The 16466-nt window shown below is 42.0% G+C and overlaps 1 protein-coding gene across 1 annotated transcript; it reads left to right on the forward strand.

The window, feature by feature from the left end:
• The first annotated feature begins 4800 nt into the window (after positions 1 to 4800).
• Positions 4801 to 14399, forward strand: LOC143809703 (chymotrypsin A-like). Its single transcript, XM_077292745.1, has 7 exons — positions 4801 to 4929; positions 5217 to 5320; positions 6358 to 6437; positions 7273 to 7351; positions 12082 to 12262; positions 12420 to 12553; positions 14174 to 14399. Exons 1-7 carry the CDS (start codon positions 4878 to 4880, stop codon positions 14333 to 14335), a joined length of 792 nt encoding a protein of 263 aa, XP_077148860.1. The 5' UTR covers positions 4801 to 4877; the 3' UTR covers positions 14336 to 14399.
• The last annotated feature ends 2067 nt before the right edge of the window (positions 14400 to 16466 follow it).

Below are 16466 nucleotides of genomic sequence, written 5' to 3' on the forward strand. Positions count from 1 at the left end.
ATACAAGTGGAAGCTGTGAAAAGTGATAACTTTCCCACCCTCAAGTATTCTTTGGATGTGAACTTACTGGTTAAGTCAATAACTGGCAAGACTGTAGGAAAAATAAAATATGTTTCCAATGTTTCATTTATTATTAACTTTACTTCTTGTGAAAGTGGAGTTGTTCGCATGCGCACCTCATAAGTCTCTGCCAATGAATTGAGTTACAGCACTGGAAGGCGAAAAGCCGGGGTTCATATGAGACAACATATTATTTCATATCTCTGTTACCAGCACTCAGAGATATGTTTTACAGCATCCACCCGGTCCATAGGGAACTAAAAGCACAAACAACCTGTCAAGGAAGGTGCTGCAAGGTAGGAAATAGAGTACGAGAAGCTAGAAGGGCATTGTCATGCCCCATGCACTTCCAGACTGAAGTTCAAAGCACGATTTCTCACCGATGGAGCAGTACTTTGGTGTAATAAAGGGGTCGATTGTCTTCTCTTTAAAAAGGGCTAGGCAATCTTCAATTGTTTGAGTGGGTAAATATTTTTGATATCATCCCTTTAAATGGTCAATATGTACTGTCCCATAAAACAATTCACGTACATGTAGCTAACACCTGTGGAACCCTCATAGGATAAAAAAAATCATTTAGTGTCAATATTAAACTAGGCTATTGTAAAATATCCCATCAGACAGGTACAAAGATGAATTTACAATTTCCTTCATGGATATTGATGTACTAAATCCTAAAACTGGCAGGTCAGACTTCAAATGTCCGTAGATAAATAGAAGAGGTCTATATCCATGACGTCCATTCCCACTGAGCTTGACTTTGTGAGTTCAGCTCGGCTCGAGCTTCTGGGATATTGCCCCGGCCAATAGATACTATCCCATTGTCTGTTAATATGATGACAGCAGGGGCGTAACATTGGCGGTCACAGAGCGGGCAAATGCAATCGGGCCTGTGCAGGAGTGGGGCCCTCCGATGCCAGCAGCTATTTCAACTAGATGTGCGTCTGATGATGCACGTTCAGCTGAAATGTATTGCAGCACAGAGGCCCACCGGGTCCCTGCTCTGCTATACATGCTGCTGGCCAATCAGAAGCTAGCAGCTGAAGTCGGCCTGCAAGTCACTGTTGATGCATGGCAGTGACCTCATGAGCTGCCCGTCGCTTTCATGACTAAGACAGCTGTCAGCTTCTGTGCCGGCCACAGAAGAGGACGCCGCACATTGTGGGAGTGGGGTGAAGGTGAGTAGAATCATTATTTTTTTTACATTTGATGGAGAAAGGTTGCTGAACACTGATATTATTAGTGAAAGAAGCCCATGATAGGGCACATTATACCAGGTGTGATGCAGTGACCCCTGTTACACCTAGGGGGCACTGCATTTTGCTCCTCAGGATATGCATGGAGGCTTATCTGTGGTTATAATGGTTGAACTAGCCACCTCCCACCTTGGCCTTGAACCTGGGGGCCTGTGTGCTGGACGGTCCCAGAAGGGGATGGACGTCCTGAATAGCGCACAGAGAGGATGCGTGTGCAGAGTCCGTGATGGCACTGCGTTTTGGGAAGCTACAGCCCGTCTGAGGATCTGGACTGTCAGGTGGCCTGGTGAGCAAGGCATTGCCTGGGACTGTGATCCCAGTTCGGCAGCTTCTCTGAGAGAGAGAGTACTGACAGGAGTCAGCTTATGGAGTAGGAACTCCTGGAAGGTAACCCAGCGTATTGGGAACTGTGCAGTCACCCATGGTAACTGGATGGAGTAAGATCCAGCGTGATTAGAGACTGCAACCGTAATGTCGTATGTTGGTGGCTGTTGTGCTCCATGGACATTAATGAACTGTATGGCTTGTGGTCACCACGATAACTGGACACAGAGGTTCGGTGTGTTTAGTGACCGCGTTTCAAAGCCATATACTATGATGTGAAGATTGATGTAAAGACTGTTTGCTTGTTGTTTGTATTTCTGTGGCTTATGACTCCATAATAAACCACATGGACTGTTAAAGTGAAAACCCGTGCCTGACTATGTTAATCCGCTGCCAAATGAGTGTCGCCCAATACACTCGGTAAGTGCAATCTTACATATGGTGGAGAATGCGGGCAACGATCCAGGAAGCACGTGTGAGGTGTTTGCTGTGGCTTGGCGGGGTCACAAAGTTTTTTTTCCTCAAGTCAGCTTGCTGTAACTCGGCAGGGTTACGAAGTTTTGCTGTGGATCGGCGGGTCCACGAAGTCTCTGGTGTGGAGCCATGCAGAGCTTTGTGAAGTGTAGCTGCAGTTGCAGCAAGGAAAGAAAAAAAAAAAAAGAGACATTACTGGTGGACCAGATCGTGCAGACTCTTAAAGGGCCAGTGTGACCTAAAGAGATGTTTTGTGTGTGTTGTGCGAACTGGTGATTGAGAGTACCATGGGAGTCCATGAGGTGTGCCCCAAGGAAAGGGGTAGAGTCTCAGAAGAGGGCGGTAACCTAAACAGAGATTGCCCAAAAGGGGGCGGAGTCACTAAAAGGCGGGCGGTGACCTAAACAAGGGTGGAGTCCCAAAAGATGACTTGGGTACCAGGTGTTGAGACCCCTGATGTGTGACAGGTGTTCAACCCCACAAGTTTGAACAGAGGGGGATATGTGATGCAGTGACCCCTGTTACACCTAGGGGGCGCTGCATTTTGCTCCTCAGGATATGCATGGAGGCTTATCTGTGGTTATAATGGTTGAACTAGCCACCTCCCACCTATGGGAGTGGTTACAAGCATATAATGTGACCGTGTGGTCACATGGGAAAAAGATGGATGGACCTGAGTGGTCTGTGTGCCAGGTCCTGGAGGGCCTCTATGTTGGGAGGTCCTGGGAGTAGGACTAGATCCCTGAAGAGCACATGGGGGAGGCCTTGGATCTGGGGGCCTGTGTGTTGGACGGTCCCAGATGGGGATGGACATCCTGAATAGCGCACAGAGAGGACGCGTGTGCAGAGTCCATGATGGCACTGCGTTTGGGGAAGCTACAGCCCGTCTGAGGATCTGGACTGTCAGGTGGCCTGGTGAGCAAGGCATTGCCAGGGACAGTGATCCCAGTTCGGCAGCTTCCCTGAGAGAGAGAGTACTGACAGCAGTCAGCATATGGAGTAGGAGCTCCTGGAAGGTAACTCAGATTATGAGAAACCGTGCAGTCACCCATGGTAACTGGATGGAGTAAGGTCCAGCATGATTAGAGACTGCAACCGTAATGTCTTATGTTGGTGCCTGTTGTGCTCCATGGACATTAATGAACTGTATGGCTTGTGGTCACCCACGATAACTGGACACAGAGGTTCGGTGTGTTTAGTGACCGCGTTTCAAAGCCGTATACTATGATGTGAAGATTGATGTAAAGAATGCTTGTTGTTCATATTTCTGTGGCTTATGACTTCATAATAAACCACATGGACTGTTAAAGTGAAAACCCGTGCCTGACTACGTTAATCCGCTGCCAAATGAGTGTCGCCCAATACACTCAGTAAGTGTGGACATATTTTACAGAAAGGGGCCCAGGATGGGAGACATTATACCAGGATGGGGGACATATGTTACTGAAAGGGGCTCAGAATAGGGAACATTATGCCATAATGGGGGGCATATATTGCTAGAAAAGGGCCCAGGATGGGGGAGTGGGCAATATACCAGGAAAGGGCCCAGGATGGAGCTCATTAGACCTGGAAAGGGAAACTTTATATTAGGAAAGGGACCAGGATGGAAGACAGTATACCAGGATGGGGGACATATATTACTAGAAGGGGCTCAGGATGGGGAGCCATTATGCAGGGATGGGGGACATATATTGCTAGAAAGGGGCTCAGGATGGGGGCGGGCATTATACCAGGAAAGGGAGACATTTTACCAGGCAAGGTCCCAGGATGGAGCTCATTAGACCTGGAAAGGTAGACATTATATTAGGAAGGGACCCAGGATGGGAGAGATTATACCAGTATGGGGGACATATAATGCTATAAGGGGCCCAGGATGGGAGACATTATACTAGGAAAGGGAAACATTATACCAGGAAGGGACCCAGAATGGAGTACATTATACCAGGAAAGGGAAACATTATACCAGGAAGGGACCCAGAATGGAGTACATTGTACCAGGAAAGGGAGACATTATACCAGGATGGGGGACCTTATTCCTGGAAAGGGCCCAGGATTGGAGACATTATTACAGGAAAAGGTCAGAAAAGGGGCACAGAATGTTATTACAGAAAGGGGCCAGGATTGAGAACATTATTACAGGACGAGAGACACTGTTATATGAGGGGTGAACACGTGTATCTTCACAGGATCTGGAACACTACAAGGGCCGATATATCTGAAAAACATGCAGGTGAGGCCCAGGTCCAAATTTTGCCCTGGGTCACATCCAACTTTAGATACACCACTGGCTGACTGAATTCTTTTAAAATATCAAGTGCCCTTGATAATTTTTTTTAGAATTTTTAACAGTATTGAAAGGTAATCGTGACAAAAACCATTAATATCAGATTTAGTTTGTATTCTTTTGCTCTGTGAAGGCCCCGCCGGTGCTAATTCCATGTACAATATATAATTCAATGTTATGTTGACTTTATATTTTTTTTTGTATTTCATTTCAAATTTTACATTTTTAAGGGACTTATCATTTACATGTTCCCAGTATTATCTTGAGCACCGGCCATAGTCGTTTTGATCTAATTGATACTCATTCACTTGTCTCTCCAGCAGTGCCGTGGTTGTCCAAGGTTTTTTGATAACCAAATGCTATTTTCCCTGAACAGTTTCCACGCATTAGATAAGGATCCATGTTTTCATTGGTGAGCAATGTGAATAAAATCCTTCTTCCCAAGTTGGAGGGTCTCGCACAGCTCATATTGAAGCGAAATGGCAATACTTTGTCTCCTGTCTTTCATTGCCCTTTTGGGCACAACCTATGGTACGTAAATATTTGGCTATAGGAACTAGTTTCATTATTATCTCTGTCCTTTTTCCTTAAGGTTTATTTCGGAAACTGAAATTCAATCTTTGTTTTTTTGGAAACAATGTGACATTTTAGAAAACAGAAAATATGGTGATGGTGTTGATGCGGTGTTGCTCTCTAAAGAATTAAGTCTAGTAATTGTTCCTGCACAAAACATATATTCTATACATGGATCAATCATGGAAAATGGAACTCATTATTAAGTAATTGTAAGTAATTTTTCTATATTTTAACTTTTTTAGGATGTGGAAGACCAGCTATCCAGCCAGTGCTTACAGGATATTCTAGAATTGTGAATGGGGAGGAAGCTATCCCAGGATCCTGGCCATGGCAGGTCTCCCTTCAGGTAATATCAAAACCTTTTAACTCCTTCAAAGCAATATCCTCCACAATGTCCAATGCCTTCACTGTCACGATTCCACTCTATGCCTTGAGCGAGAGCGTAGTTAGGCGACCGTATGTATGTGATTTTGCATACTCGTGCTCACTGGTCAACTAGTCTTACCTGACTTTTCTCAATAGACGAGAACTGAAAGACACCAGATCAGACTAGTGGATTGCTTCCTGACAAAGATAGGAGAAACGAGCATTGGAAGTAGGATATTTTCTCTGTTACCTTTGTGAGTGACCTTTATAATTGCTTGTCTAAAACTGTCTAGGTACTGTGAAGGGGAGATTAGCACTATTTCATATTATTTTGCAATATTTAAATAGTCACTTATTTCTTCCCCTTGGATACATATTCTGCCAGCTGTTACTGGATACTCTACTTGTTTTTTATAGTTTGTCACCAGTGATTTGTAGTAGCTCCAGCTACGGCCATGTTCTTCTCTTACCCTTTTATTAATGATTACATTATTTTTTTTAGACATTTTAATTATCTATAATAAAAATGTATTTTTAATATAGACATATTACTCCGGGTGGTTTTTGATGGATCTATTATTATTACAATTGTTGGTATTATTCTGTTCTGTACAGTGTAGTGTCCATAACGCTGTGTCGGACAGAACAAGGAACTTTTTTGTTTTTGTTGGATTTGTACGGAATTAAAGAATCTGAATACATGATAGATTTCTGTGGGTGTTGTATTAGGGTCAATCGTACTCAGAGCATATGCAAAGCCAAAATAAAGCAGAGAGGTTAATGGCTGTTAGGTTGCAGACGTGAACAGTAATGTTCTCATTCACCGATCTTGAAATTGGAGAAGAATTGCACAAAAGTCACAAAAATTTACAAAAGACATTTTTAAAATGTATTACAGTAAGCAACTTTTACAGGAAAGCTTGTAATAAATACATCAGAATGTTTCTTCTCTGGTGTAAGGGAGGGCATGCGCCGATATTCAAAATCTCTATAAATGGGTACGTTGACTCTTCGCAGGACAATACTGGATTTCACTTCTGTGGTGGATCCCTTATCAGTGATGAATGGGTCATAACTGCTGCTCACTGTAGTGTCAGGTAAGTGTTTTCCAAATGAACCTTGGCTCGATAACTAATTTGTATCTCATAACCTGCAGAGTGCAGTGGATTTCTCTATGGTCTACAGCGCGGGGACATCATCCCGATTAAGCAGCACATCCTCTCTTTTATTACTCAGTACACACCAATTTTCTCAATTTTCTCTATTCCAAATGAACAGCAGATTCTGGTAAAACATATTTCAGCAGACAAAAGTCTGGCATTAGCCATCGCGATCAGTCAATGGCATAAAATTTACAACAAATGGTTGGTCAAAACCAACTAATTCAGAAAGGTTTTTAAAGGTGGAAACTGGAACTAGGCTTTCCAACCGTTCTAGCCATTTCTCATTTGCTCCAAAATGGCAATATGGTGGGTTTAGATCAGTAATTTCCAACTTTTTTTATTTATCAGAAGAGAGAACCCCTGAAATTCCAAGGGCACCGCTTACAATTATCCCTAAAATAAAATTTCTCAAGGGAACTGCTAACCCAATTCTGAGGAACCCTGAGGTTCTACATAAATCCCTACATATAGGAGTTTTTGTGGAACGTTTATGTATGGTCCACATACATGGTCAATCTAGTTTGGTCTACTGAGATCTGTAATTTCAATTAATAGCCTCTTCTGGATCACTGGATCATGGAGTATTTTGAGACATGGTCTACCTATATTTTCTCCTGCACTTTGCCCATGTAGGCACTGATTAGAGAACAGTGATAAAATGCAATTACAACCTCTTTTCTGCTTCCTTCTTCATAATCCGTATACAGTTTGTGTTTTCCAAATAAATCGAGCATATAGTGTGAACTACATTTGTATCTCTTCCCCGCAGGACTTCACATAAGGTTGTTTTAGGTGAATTTGACCAGAGTTCATCTTCTGAAGACACTCTGGTGAAAACCATTGCCAAGGTATGTCCCACTCCTCATCTTATTATAATATAACTGTAGAGAATTAGAAATAATGGTATATTGAGCTCTTAAAGTGATTTTTGTGTTCAGAAACAAAGTTATTCTTATCCATGGCTGGAGTCTGGAATTGCAGATTACTGTGGCCATATAAAGATGACTATAGACAGAAGAAGTGGCAGACACAAGATGCACCATTCCCCCAATATCATTCAGTTTGACCCCAACCATGCATGTTAGGAACTGCTAACAGGACAAGATATCTTACCTAATATTACTTGTCTGACTAATTTTCTTTTTAAATCTTTTAAATATAGTAAAAAGTTGTCCCCAAAATATCTAAGGATCTAATTTATTAAATGCTACAACTATTGACCCTTGTTAACTCTTCGGCGCCGTTTTCAATGGTATTGGGATACATACAAATGAAAGGCACAAGCCATACTTCCTAAGCTGCTGCTGCTCCTATGATCTCCACTGGAACGCAAGTGATGACATTATAGTCACTAGTCATTTGACCACGCAGTGAATCAGTGGCCTCAGTGGCCAGGTCGCTTCCCGTCTGGCAGAGATTGTTGGAGAAGCGAAGCTGGAGTTGGGGTGGGTGGATTCTGGTGGTAAGTATGACTTGGTTATTTCTATTATAAGTATCCCAACAATCTGGTCACTTTGAAAAACCCTCAAGTGTGATAGTATCAGGTGGTGCCTGGCCTGATGAAGGCACCTGTTCAGTGTGAAGCACATACAGTAGGCTAAATAAAGTGACCGTAAATCTACCTATAAACCTTCATGTTTTCCAGCATCTCCAAGCAATTCCTTGTTTTTCGTGTAGATTCTAATGAGTGGTGCTGCAGGGCACCATGAATCCTACTGTACTGTAAGTGCACAGGAAATGGTTGCTGTGGTAGGAGTGAGTCTAACCAAAGCCACCAGGACTATCATGCGCCTGTTAGGCTATGGCTATAAAACTATACCACAACTACATACCTATTAGGCTATGCTTGTGGCTATAAGACTATGCTATAGCTATATGCCTATTAGGCTATGCCTCTGGCTATAGGACTTTGCCATGGCAATATACATATTAGACTGTGCCTCTAGGTATAAGACTATGCCATAGCCTATGGAAAACTGTGTATTGGAAGGAAATCAGCAGATGGTATTGTGAAAGCCCTTTTTTTTAGACTAAGCAAATATTTAAAAAATATTCCATATTTTATTTTTATTTAATAGTAGTGAAAAATTACCATACATGATACTGACCCAATTGTAATTAGGGTTGGGTCCAGGTTTTCAGCACACAGAGTGACTGCAGACTTTTCATTTTAGATCGGACAGTATAGTCCCCCATACAGTATTATGAGCACCACATAGTCCTCCACACAGTATTATGGGCACCTCATAGTCCCCCATACAGTATTATGTGCACCCCATAGTCCTCCATACAGTATTATGGGCACCCCCTAGTCCTCCAAACAGTATTGTGGGACCCACATAGTCCTCCATACAGTATTATGGGCACCACCTAATCCTCCAAACAGTATTGTGGGAACCACATAGTCCTCCATACAGTATTATGGCACCACATAGTCCTCCATACAATATTATGGGCAACACACAGTCCTCCATACAGTATTATGGGCACCACACAGTGCTCCATACAATATTATGGGAACTACATAGTCCCCCCGTACAGTATTATGGGCACCACATAGTCCTCCATACAGAATTATGGGCACCACATTGTCCACTATACAGTATTATGGGCACCACATAGTCCTCCATACAATATTAGGGACACCCCATAGTCCTCCATACAATATTAGGGGCACCGCATAGTCTTCCATACAGTATTTTGGGCACCACATAGTCCTCCATACAGTATTATGGGCACCACAGTCTTCCAAACAGTATTATGGGCACCACGTAGTCCTCCATACAATATTATGAGCACCATATGTTGCTCCATACAGTATATTGGGCCCCATATAATGCTCAATATAGTATATAATAGCCCCATATATTGCTCCATACCAAATAATGTGCCCCATATAATGCTCCATACAGTATAATGGGCTCCATATATTGCTCTATACAGTTTAATAGCCTCATATAATGCTTCATATAGTATATGATGGCCCCATATATTGCTCCATACAGTATAATGGCCCCATTTAATGCTCCATACAGTACAATGGCCCCATATATTGCTCTATACAGAATAATGGTGCAATATATTGCTCAATACAGTATATAATGGCCCCATATAATGCTCCATATAGTATAATGTCCCCAAATAATGCCTCATATAGTATATAATGGCCCCATATATTGCTCGATACAGTATAATGGCTTCATATAATGCTGCATACAGTATAATGGCCCCATATATTGCTCCATACAAAATAATGGCCCCATTTAGTGCTCTATACAGTATTTAATTGCCCCATATAATGCTCCATACAGTATAATGGGCCTCATATAATTCTCCATACAGTGTAATGGCCCCAAATAATGTTCCATATATTATATAATAGCCCCATATAATGCTGCATACAGTATAATGGGACCCATATAATGTGCCATAGAGTATTATGGCCCCATATATAGCTCCATACAAAATAATGGCCCCATATACAGTATATAATGGCCCCATATAATGGTCCATACAGTATAATGGCCCCATATATTGCTCCCTACAAAATAATGGCCCCATATAGTGCTCCATACCGTGTATAATGGCCCAATTTAATGCTCCATACAGTATAATGTGTCCCATATAATTGTTCATATAGTATATAATTGCCCCATAGAATGCTCCATACAGTATAATGGCCCTACATAATGCTCCATACAGTATAATGGCCCAAAATAATGCTACATATAGTATATAAGGGCCCTCTTTATTGTTCCATACAGAATAAGGGTCCCATATAATGCTCCACACATAAAAAAAGAATCAAATACTCTCCTTGTTCCCTGTAGCTCCAGTCTCCTCGGCATCTTCTGACTCTCTGCACTGCTCTGCAGAGTGACGTCATCACGCCCTCTGCCCTGAGATGTCACAGAGTCAGAAAACGCTTAAGATACTGGAGCTTCAAGGAACGGGGAGAGGTGAGGATTTGAATAGTGCTAGCACCGGGCCCCACAGCGTGCCGGTATCCCCTATGAAGAGTACCCCTTCATTCGTCCAAGCCCCTGCACTTGCCCTGGTGCGTCGGGTAATGATTCCAGCCTTGATTGTACTGATATGTATAATAAAATATGGCCTACATTGAAATCATGGAGTGACCGGCCAAAATAGTAAAATTAATTTAAAGCAATTATGATTTTTCGTGGAGGAAACAAATCGTCATACAGCTACTGGTGTATCAAGTAGACCTTGGAATTTGGTGACATCAAAACTTTGTTGCCAAGTATGATATTAGTGTGTAATACTTGTAAAATATAGGAAAACTATAAATATTTGTGAACACCATAATTGTACCAACCCACAGAACTATCTCTTTTTTCATGTTGTACAGTATAAGAAATATTATTTTTAATGTATAAATGTAGGAATTGAAACTTTGAGACCACAATGGAATTACATTTTTCATGTCCCCCCACAAAAAAAAATAAAGTTGCTTTTCTTGAAAAATGTAATATTACAGGTTAGGGCACTAGATCTTTTAATCCAGGGAACTAGTCTGATTGCCGTATATGAAGATGGGAATGAATTTTTCTCCTAATATGAAGCTATTAAAGGAGTTGTCCGGTCCAAATCAATAAGTCTGCAGTCATACAGATTGTTTGGAGGGTATGTATGAGTGTTACATACACCTGACCAGTGGGCGAAGCCTCGCTTCATACACATTTCAGTGACGCGGTCAACCAGTGGGTGTAGCTGACTAGAGAGTGCGGCATCGCTCCATACCAGTTTGGCCAACTGCCCGGGAGTAAGTATTACTCATACATACCCTCCGATCCCGGGTCAGAAACCGGCGAATCCCCACAGTGCATGGTGCGTGCGCTGGGGGGATTCACAAGTCTGCAGTCACACAGATTTGGACCGGATAACCCCTTTAATGTCTGTCCCTGGTTCAACATGTTAGTGTAAAGGCTGAACTCGATGGACTGAACCTTAAAATCTATGAAACTACAATAAGTTACATATATCCAAAACTTATCTCTGAATGGAGGGAGACAAAAATGAAAAAAAAAAAATATAGGAAATAGCCAGATAGTAAAGAGGATAAAAATAACAACAACAATAATAATAATAATAATAATCACAATTTATAAAGGACCATTATAGGGATTGCATCAGCTACTGGCTGTTTCTATTTTATGCTCTTTATCTTACGGGGGCTGCCATATTGCAGGAGATTTGCTTTACAGCAGTGACCTGGATATAAGGGATGGAAGACTTTTCTACTTCTTTAGGATAATCTTTTGTGGATGTCAGTGTTCTGACACATGTACAGTTTACTGTGAAAAGAGGCAGTGGGAGAAAATTTAATTTTTATTATCACTGTCCCCATTGGGGATCACTATCTAGATTCCCTATCAGTATGTCTTTGGAGTGTGGGAGGAAATCCACACAACACAAGGAGGACATACAAAATCCTGGCAGGTGTTGTCCTTGGTGGGATTTGCACCCAGGGCCCCCAGTGCTGGAAAGCAATAGTGCTACCAACTGAGCCACATAATAATGATCAATATAACATGCACTTGTCTGAATTTCATTCAAGGTCTTCAAGCACCCGAACTACAGTGCTTTCACTATAAAAAATGACATTACGCTGATCAAATTGGCTTCCCCCATTAAAACACGAGCTGAAGTGTCCCCTGTTTGCGTGGCAATGGCTACTGACAACTATGAAGGTGGTCTGAAGTGTGTCACCACAGGATGGGGGCTGACAGACTCCTCAGGTATGGATGAACATGTATGGCTTACCCAAGACGGTCAGGAAAAATTGTGCTACATATAGCCAAGATTAGTCATGACTTCAATGAAAATAATCAGAATAATAAGGCATTATATGACAACAGATAACATGAATTAGTTTATTTCTAAATCTTATTTCAGCAAGCCAAACCCCTGCTAGGCTGCAACAGGTAGCGCTGCCTCTCCTCACCAACACTGAATGCAAGAAATATTGGGGTAACAAGATCCATGATGTCATGATCTGCGCTGGAGCCGATGGAGCCTCCTCCTGCATGGTAAGCATAAAGTGATGGAAAGGATTCCACTCAGGCTGACACTCATGGTCCATGGCAGTGGCGGGCCCAACACTGTGGGAACTCTTCCTCCCCAGTGGTGCATTGTACAGGGACCTACATTCTGGACCTGATCTATTGCATGACATGGGTCTCATACGTTGCCTGATGAATAATTAATATCTATCAAAGAGTTGTGCTGAGCGGAAAAGTACAGATGTAGCCTCCGTATGTGTACTACCACATGTTATGGCTACACTATGCAAGTAGTGGTGATCATAAAGTCCAGATACAACGCGAATTTCAAAAAAGTTGGAACGCTGTGAAAAATGTAAAGAAAACAAGAATTTAATGATTGGAAATATTTTCTAGTTATTATTTATTCTCAACACATGTGAGGACACAGATCCAAAGTTGAACCTGGACATTTTTACATTTCATTGGAAAATTGGTGGCAGCCACATCTCACAAAAAAGGTTGTGACTGGGCCATGTCTACCATGGTGTAGTTTCCCTTCCTCTTCTACAGTCTGTAAACGTCTGGAGTCACTCAGACAATTGCTGGACTTTTGGGAGAGGAATGTTATCCCGTTCTTGTCTGATGTAGGATTCTCGCTGTTCCACACTTCGGGGTCTTTTCCAGATTTTTCATTTCATAATGTGTCAAATTTTTTCTCTTGGTGAAAATCTGGACTGTGGGTGGCCAGTTCATCACCCTAACTCTTCTTCTGTGAAGCCATGCTGGTGTGATGATCCAGTATGGGGTTTAACATTGTCTTCCTAGAATATATAAGGTCTTCCCGGAAACAGACTTTGTCTGGTTGCAGTATATGTTGTTCTAACACATCAATATATACTCAGTACTGATAGTACCTCTCCAGATGTATAAACTGCCCTTGCCAAAGGCACTAATGAAGCCCCATGCCATTAGAGATGCAGAAACTATGAGCTGATAACAAGCTGGATGGTCCCTCTACTCCAGATCTGCAGGACATGATGTCTGTGGTTTCCATAAACAATTTTGTATTTTGATTCATCCCACCTCAGAATAGTTTTTTATTTTGCCTCAGTTCATTATACCTGAGCTTTCACCAAAAGAAGATGGCAGCATTTCTGGATTGTGTTGACATTCAGCTTCTTCTTTGAAAGCTAAAGCTTTAACTTGTATTTGTGGATTGCATGGAGAACTGCTACAAGAGGTTTCCAAACCATTCCATTCTTGTTTTCTTTACATTTTACACAGCTCCAAACTTTTTTGGAATTGCGTTTGTATATTATTATTGCAGAGTGCCATAGCATTCACAGCAGTCATGGCCTTGAAGAAATTACATGAATATCCAGCTGTAGATGTTACCTTTGTTAAGGGGTACTGAACCATTTAAAAAAGGGGCAAGCAAAAAGACTCCAGCAGCATCCTCCTGTCATCACGTGTCTGTCCCTGGTCCCCACCAACTATCTCAGGCTCTACAAAGGGCAGTTCACATATTGAATAAGAGTAGCCTCTCCAGCTCTAGGTCAGGGGATAGCAGTATAGTTCAGGGGACAATATAAGTTCCAGCACCTACAGAGCTATGCAATAGGCCCTGTCAGTGAGTTACTGAATATCCCATTTTATGAATTTCAGGGTGACTCTGGAGGTCCTCTTGTATGTCAGAAGGATGGAAGCTGGACTTTGGTTGGAATAGTATCCTGGGGAAGCGGTACCTGCTCTCCATCATCTCCCGGGGTGTACGCTCGGGTCACTGAACTCAGAAACTTTATTGACCAAACTGTTGCTGCCAACTAAATAAGAGTTATCATTGTATTGCTGTTCAATGTTTCAGTTTGAATAAAATCGATTGTGGTCTCCATTTCCTCCAGTCTTTTTCATAATCGCTATATTAAAAATAACACTGAAGAAATCCTGGCTCCAGCCTCAGGAATGGGCAGACATCTTACTGCTACAGCCACAGATTCCATAAGGACCGGATGGTCACGTCAATAATCCCTATCAGCCTCTCTGGTGACATGATACCAGTTTTTGCATCTGTGCACAGTGAAGAAAGGGGGCAAAAAAAACAAAAAAAAAACTTGAAAGACTCCACATTGAATAATAATAACACAGCACGATAGGTTACTGCTGTGTGCTCAGCTTTAGGTTCAAAATATTAAATTACTTAATCAATAGTGGTCAACATACGACATTATGAGACATTAACTCTACTAAAGGGAGTTTGTAAGCACAAAATGACTATAAAGACCAAACACAGGCGCTTGGTGTACCCTTGGCGTGACCAAACAGTTCAGAGCACCTTCCCACTTACATCTTTTGCATTCTTCTTCAACCTCCTCTTCCTTGATTGACAGGTACAGGTCTGACATTATAGGAGCCAGAGTAGGGTGGAGATAGAAAACACCACTACTAGGTAGGCCACCTTCAGACATCTGTTATTTCACTTATTTGTTCTATCTATGTTTTTCATGGATCGAACATGTATCCATTATAGTCTACAGTTCTATGGTGCTGTTCAAATGTCCTTTTTTTTTTTAAACTGTCTGTCCTTAAAAAAATCACTGAGAAATGTTGTCGGGTGTCCCGGGACCAGGGGCTCCTTCCCTGTCCCTAACGATAGGAGCGCCCTAGCTCGCTCTGTTCCCCAGATAACTTCTGATGGCGAAGAATCCAGGGGCCACGTACCTTGCCTTAGCTCCTGAATCCACTCTCAGTCTCTTCCCTTCCCCCACCCAGGGAAGAGGGGAGTAATAGTGTACCATAATTCACCAACCAGACTAACAGGGTAATAAACAGGGATAAAGGAAAATACCAATCATACAAATATGCTCACACATATAACAGAGGAATGCACCGAGGAGTGGAGGATGGGGTTAAGCCAAAGTAGAAGAAGGGGAATTATCACACACACAAAACCTAGCAACAGTCACAGATAAATCCATCAAATGCCTTTCTCCAACAATAACCACCAACAACCTCCAACCATGCAGCATAAGCTTCTCTGACAATGAGTGCTAGCCAGGGCCCAGATTATATGGGAGATGGGAGTGGCTAACAGTGCACAGCTGAGAGCCTTAATGCTCCAGGAGCTCTCAACTGAACAGATTAACCCCTTCACTGCCAACTTTGAATAAGAAGGTCAAGTGCTGCTAATCAGTGCGGGAGTAGGGGAAATCAGATGCTGCGGTCTTCTGACTCCTCTCTGTCATGGTAAACCCGTGAAACATGTCGTTTTTGATCAGAATCACAGTTCAAAATCACCTGTACAAATCTACGGGTCTATGAAAATCCTTGACAGTACACATTGACATTCAACCTGTATGCTGTCCATGATCAATATTGCAATTGGTACAAGAAGCTTGACAATTTTTTTTTGCATACGACAAAATAACTGATGAAACTTATGGGAAAAACTGACACACTCACGAAAATCAATTTGTTTTTTCCCAAGTATGAGAAAAATCACTTACATCTAAATGAGGCTTGGGAGTGCGTTCTACTAATTAATAATCGGCACTGCATTATCCGTGAGCTTTGTCTCCTTTCTGAGACTGGGTGCATGAAGGTCCCATTGATTATGAATGGATTACTACTGGTTCCTTGTTTTATTCTTGGAATAACTCTGGAGACTCTACTTTATGTTGATCATAACATAGACTGGTAAAGCGCACATTCATGTATCTATGTTGTTGCACATAAGTGTTTTCACTTGATAATAACTCCAGACATAATCCGTTGACCCTTAACTATTGGCCTATAATGGGAGTAGGGAATAGTTGCTCCTCTCAGAGCTGATTATTTTTTATCCTTTCCAATTACATTAGAAAATCTATATTACTTTACGACACCTGCAGCAATTCTTGAGATTCAGTATAACATTCTTAAGAAAGAAGAGTCCATAAGGACTGGGCTCCAGCACCAATTA

This window comes from Ranitomeya variabilis, chromosome 2 (genome assembly GCF_051348905.1).
Source record: "Ranitomeya variabilis isolate aRanVar5 chromosome 2, aRanVar5.hap1, whole genome shotgun sequence".
NCBI classification, from domain to species: Eukaryota; Metazoa; Chordata; class Amphibia; order Anura; family Dendrobatidae; genus Ranitomeya; species Ranitomeya variabilis.

Coding starts and splice junctions, on each gene's coding strand:
- LOC143809703 (XM_077292745.1), top strand. CDS start 4,878: ATGGCAATACTTTGTCTCCTGTCTTTCATTGCCCTTTTGGGCACAACC. Junction 7,352..12,081: donor TGGTGAAAACCATTGCCAAG/GTATGTCCCACT, acceptor ATTTCATTCAAG/GTCTTCAAGCACCCGAACTA. Junction 12,263..12,419: donor GGGGCTGACAGACTCCTCAG/GTATGGATGAAC, acceptor ATCTTATTTCAG/CAAGCCAAACCCCTGCTAGG.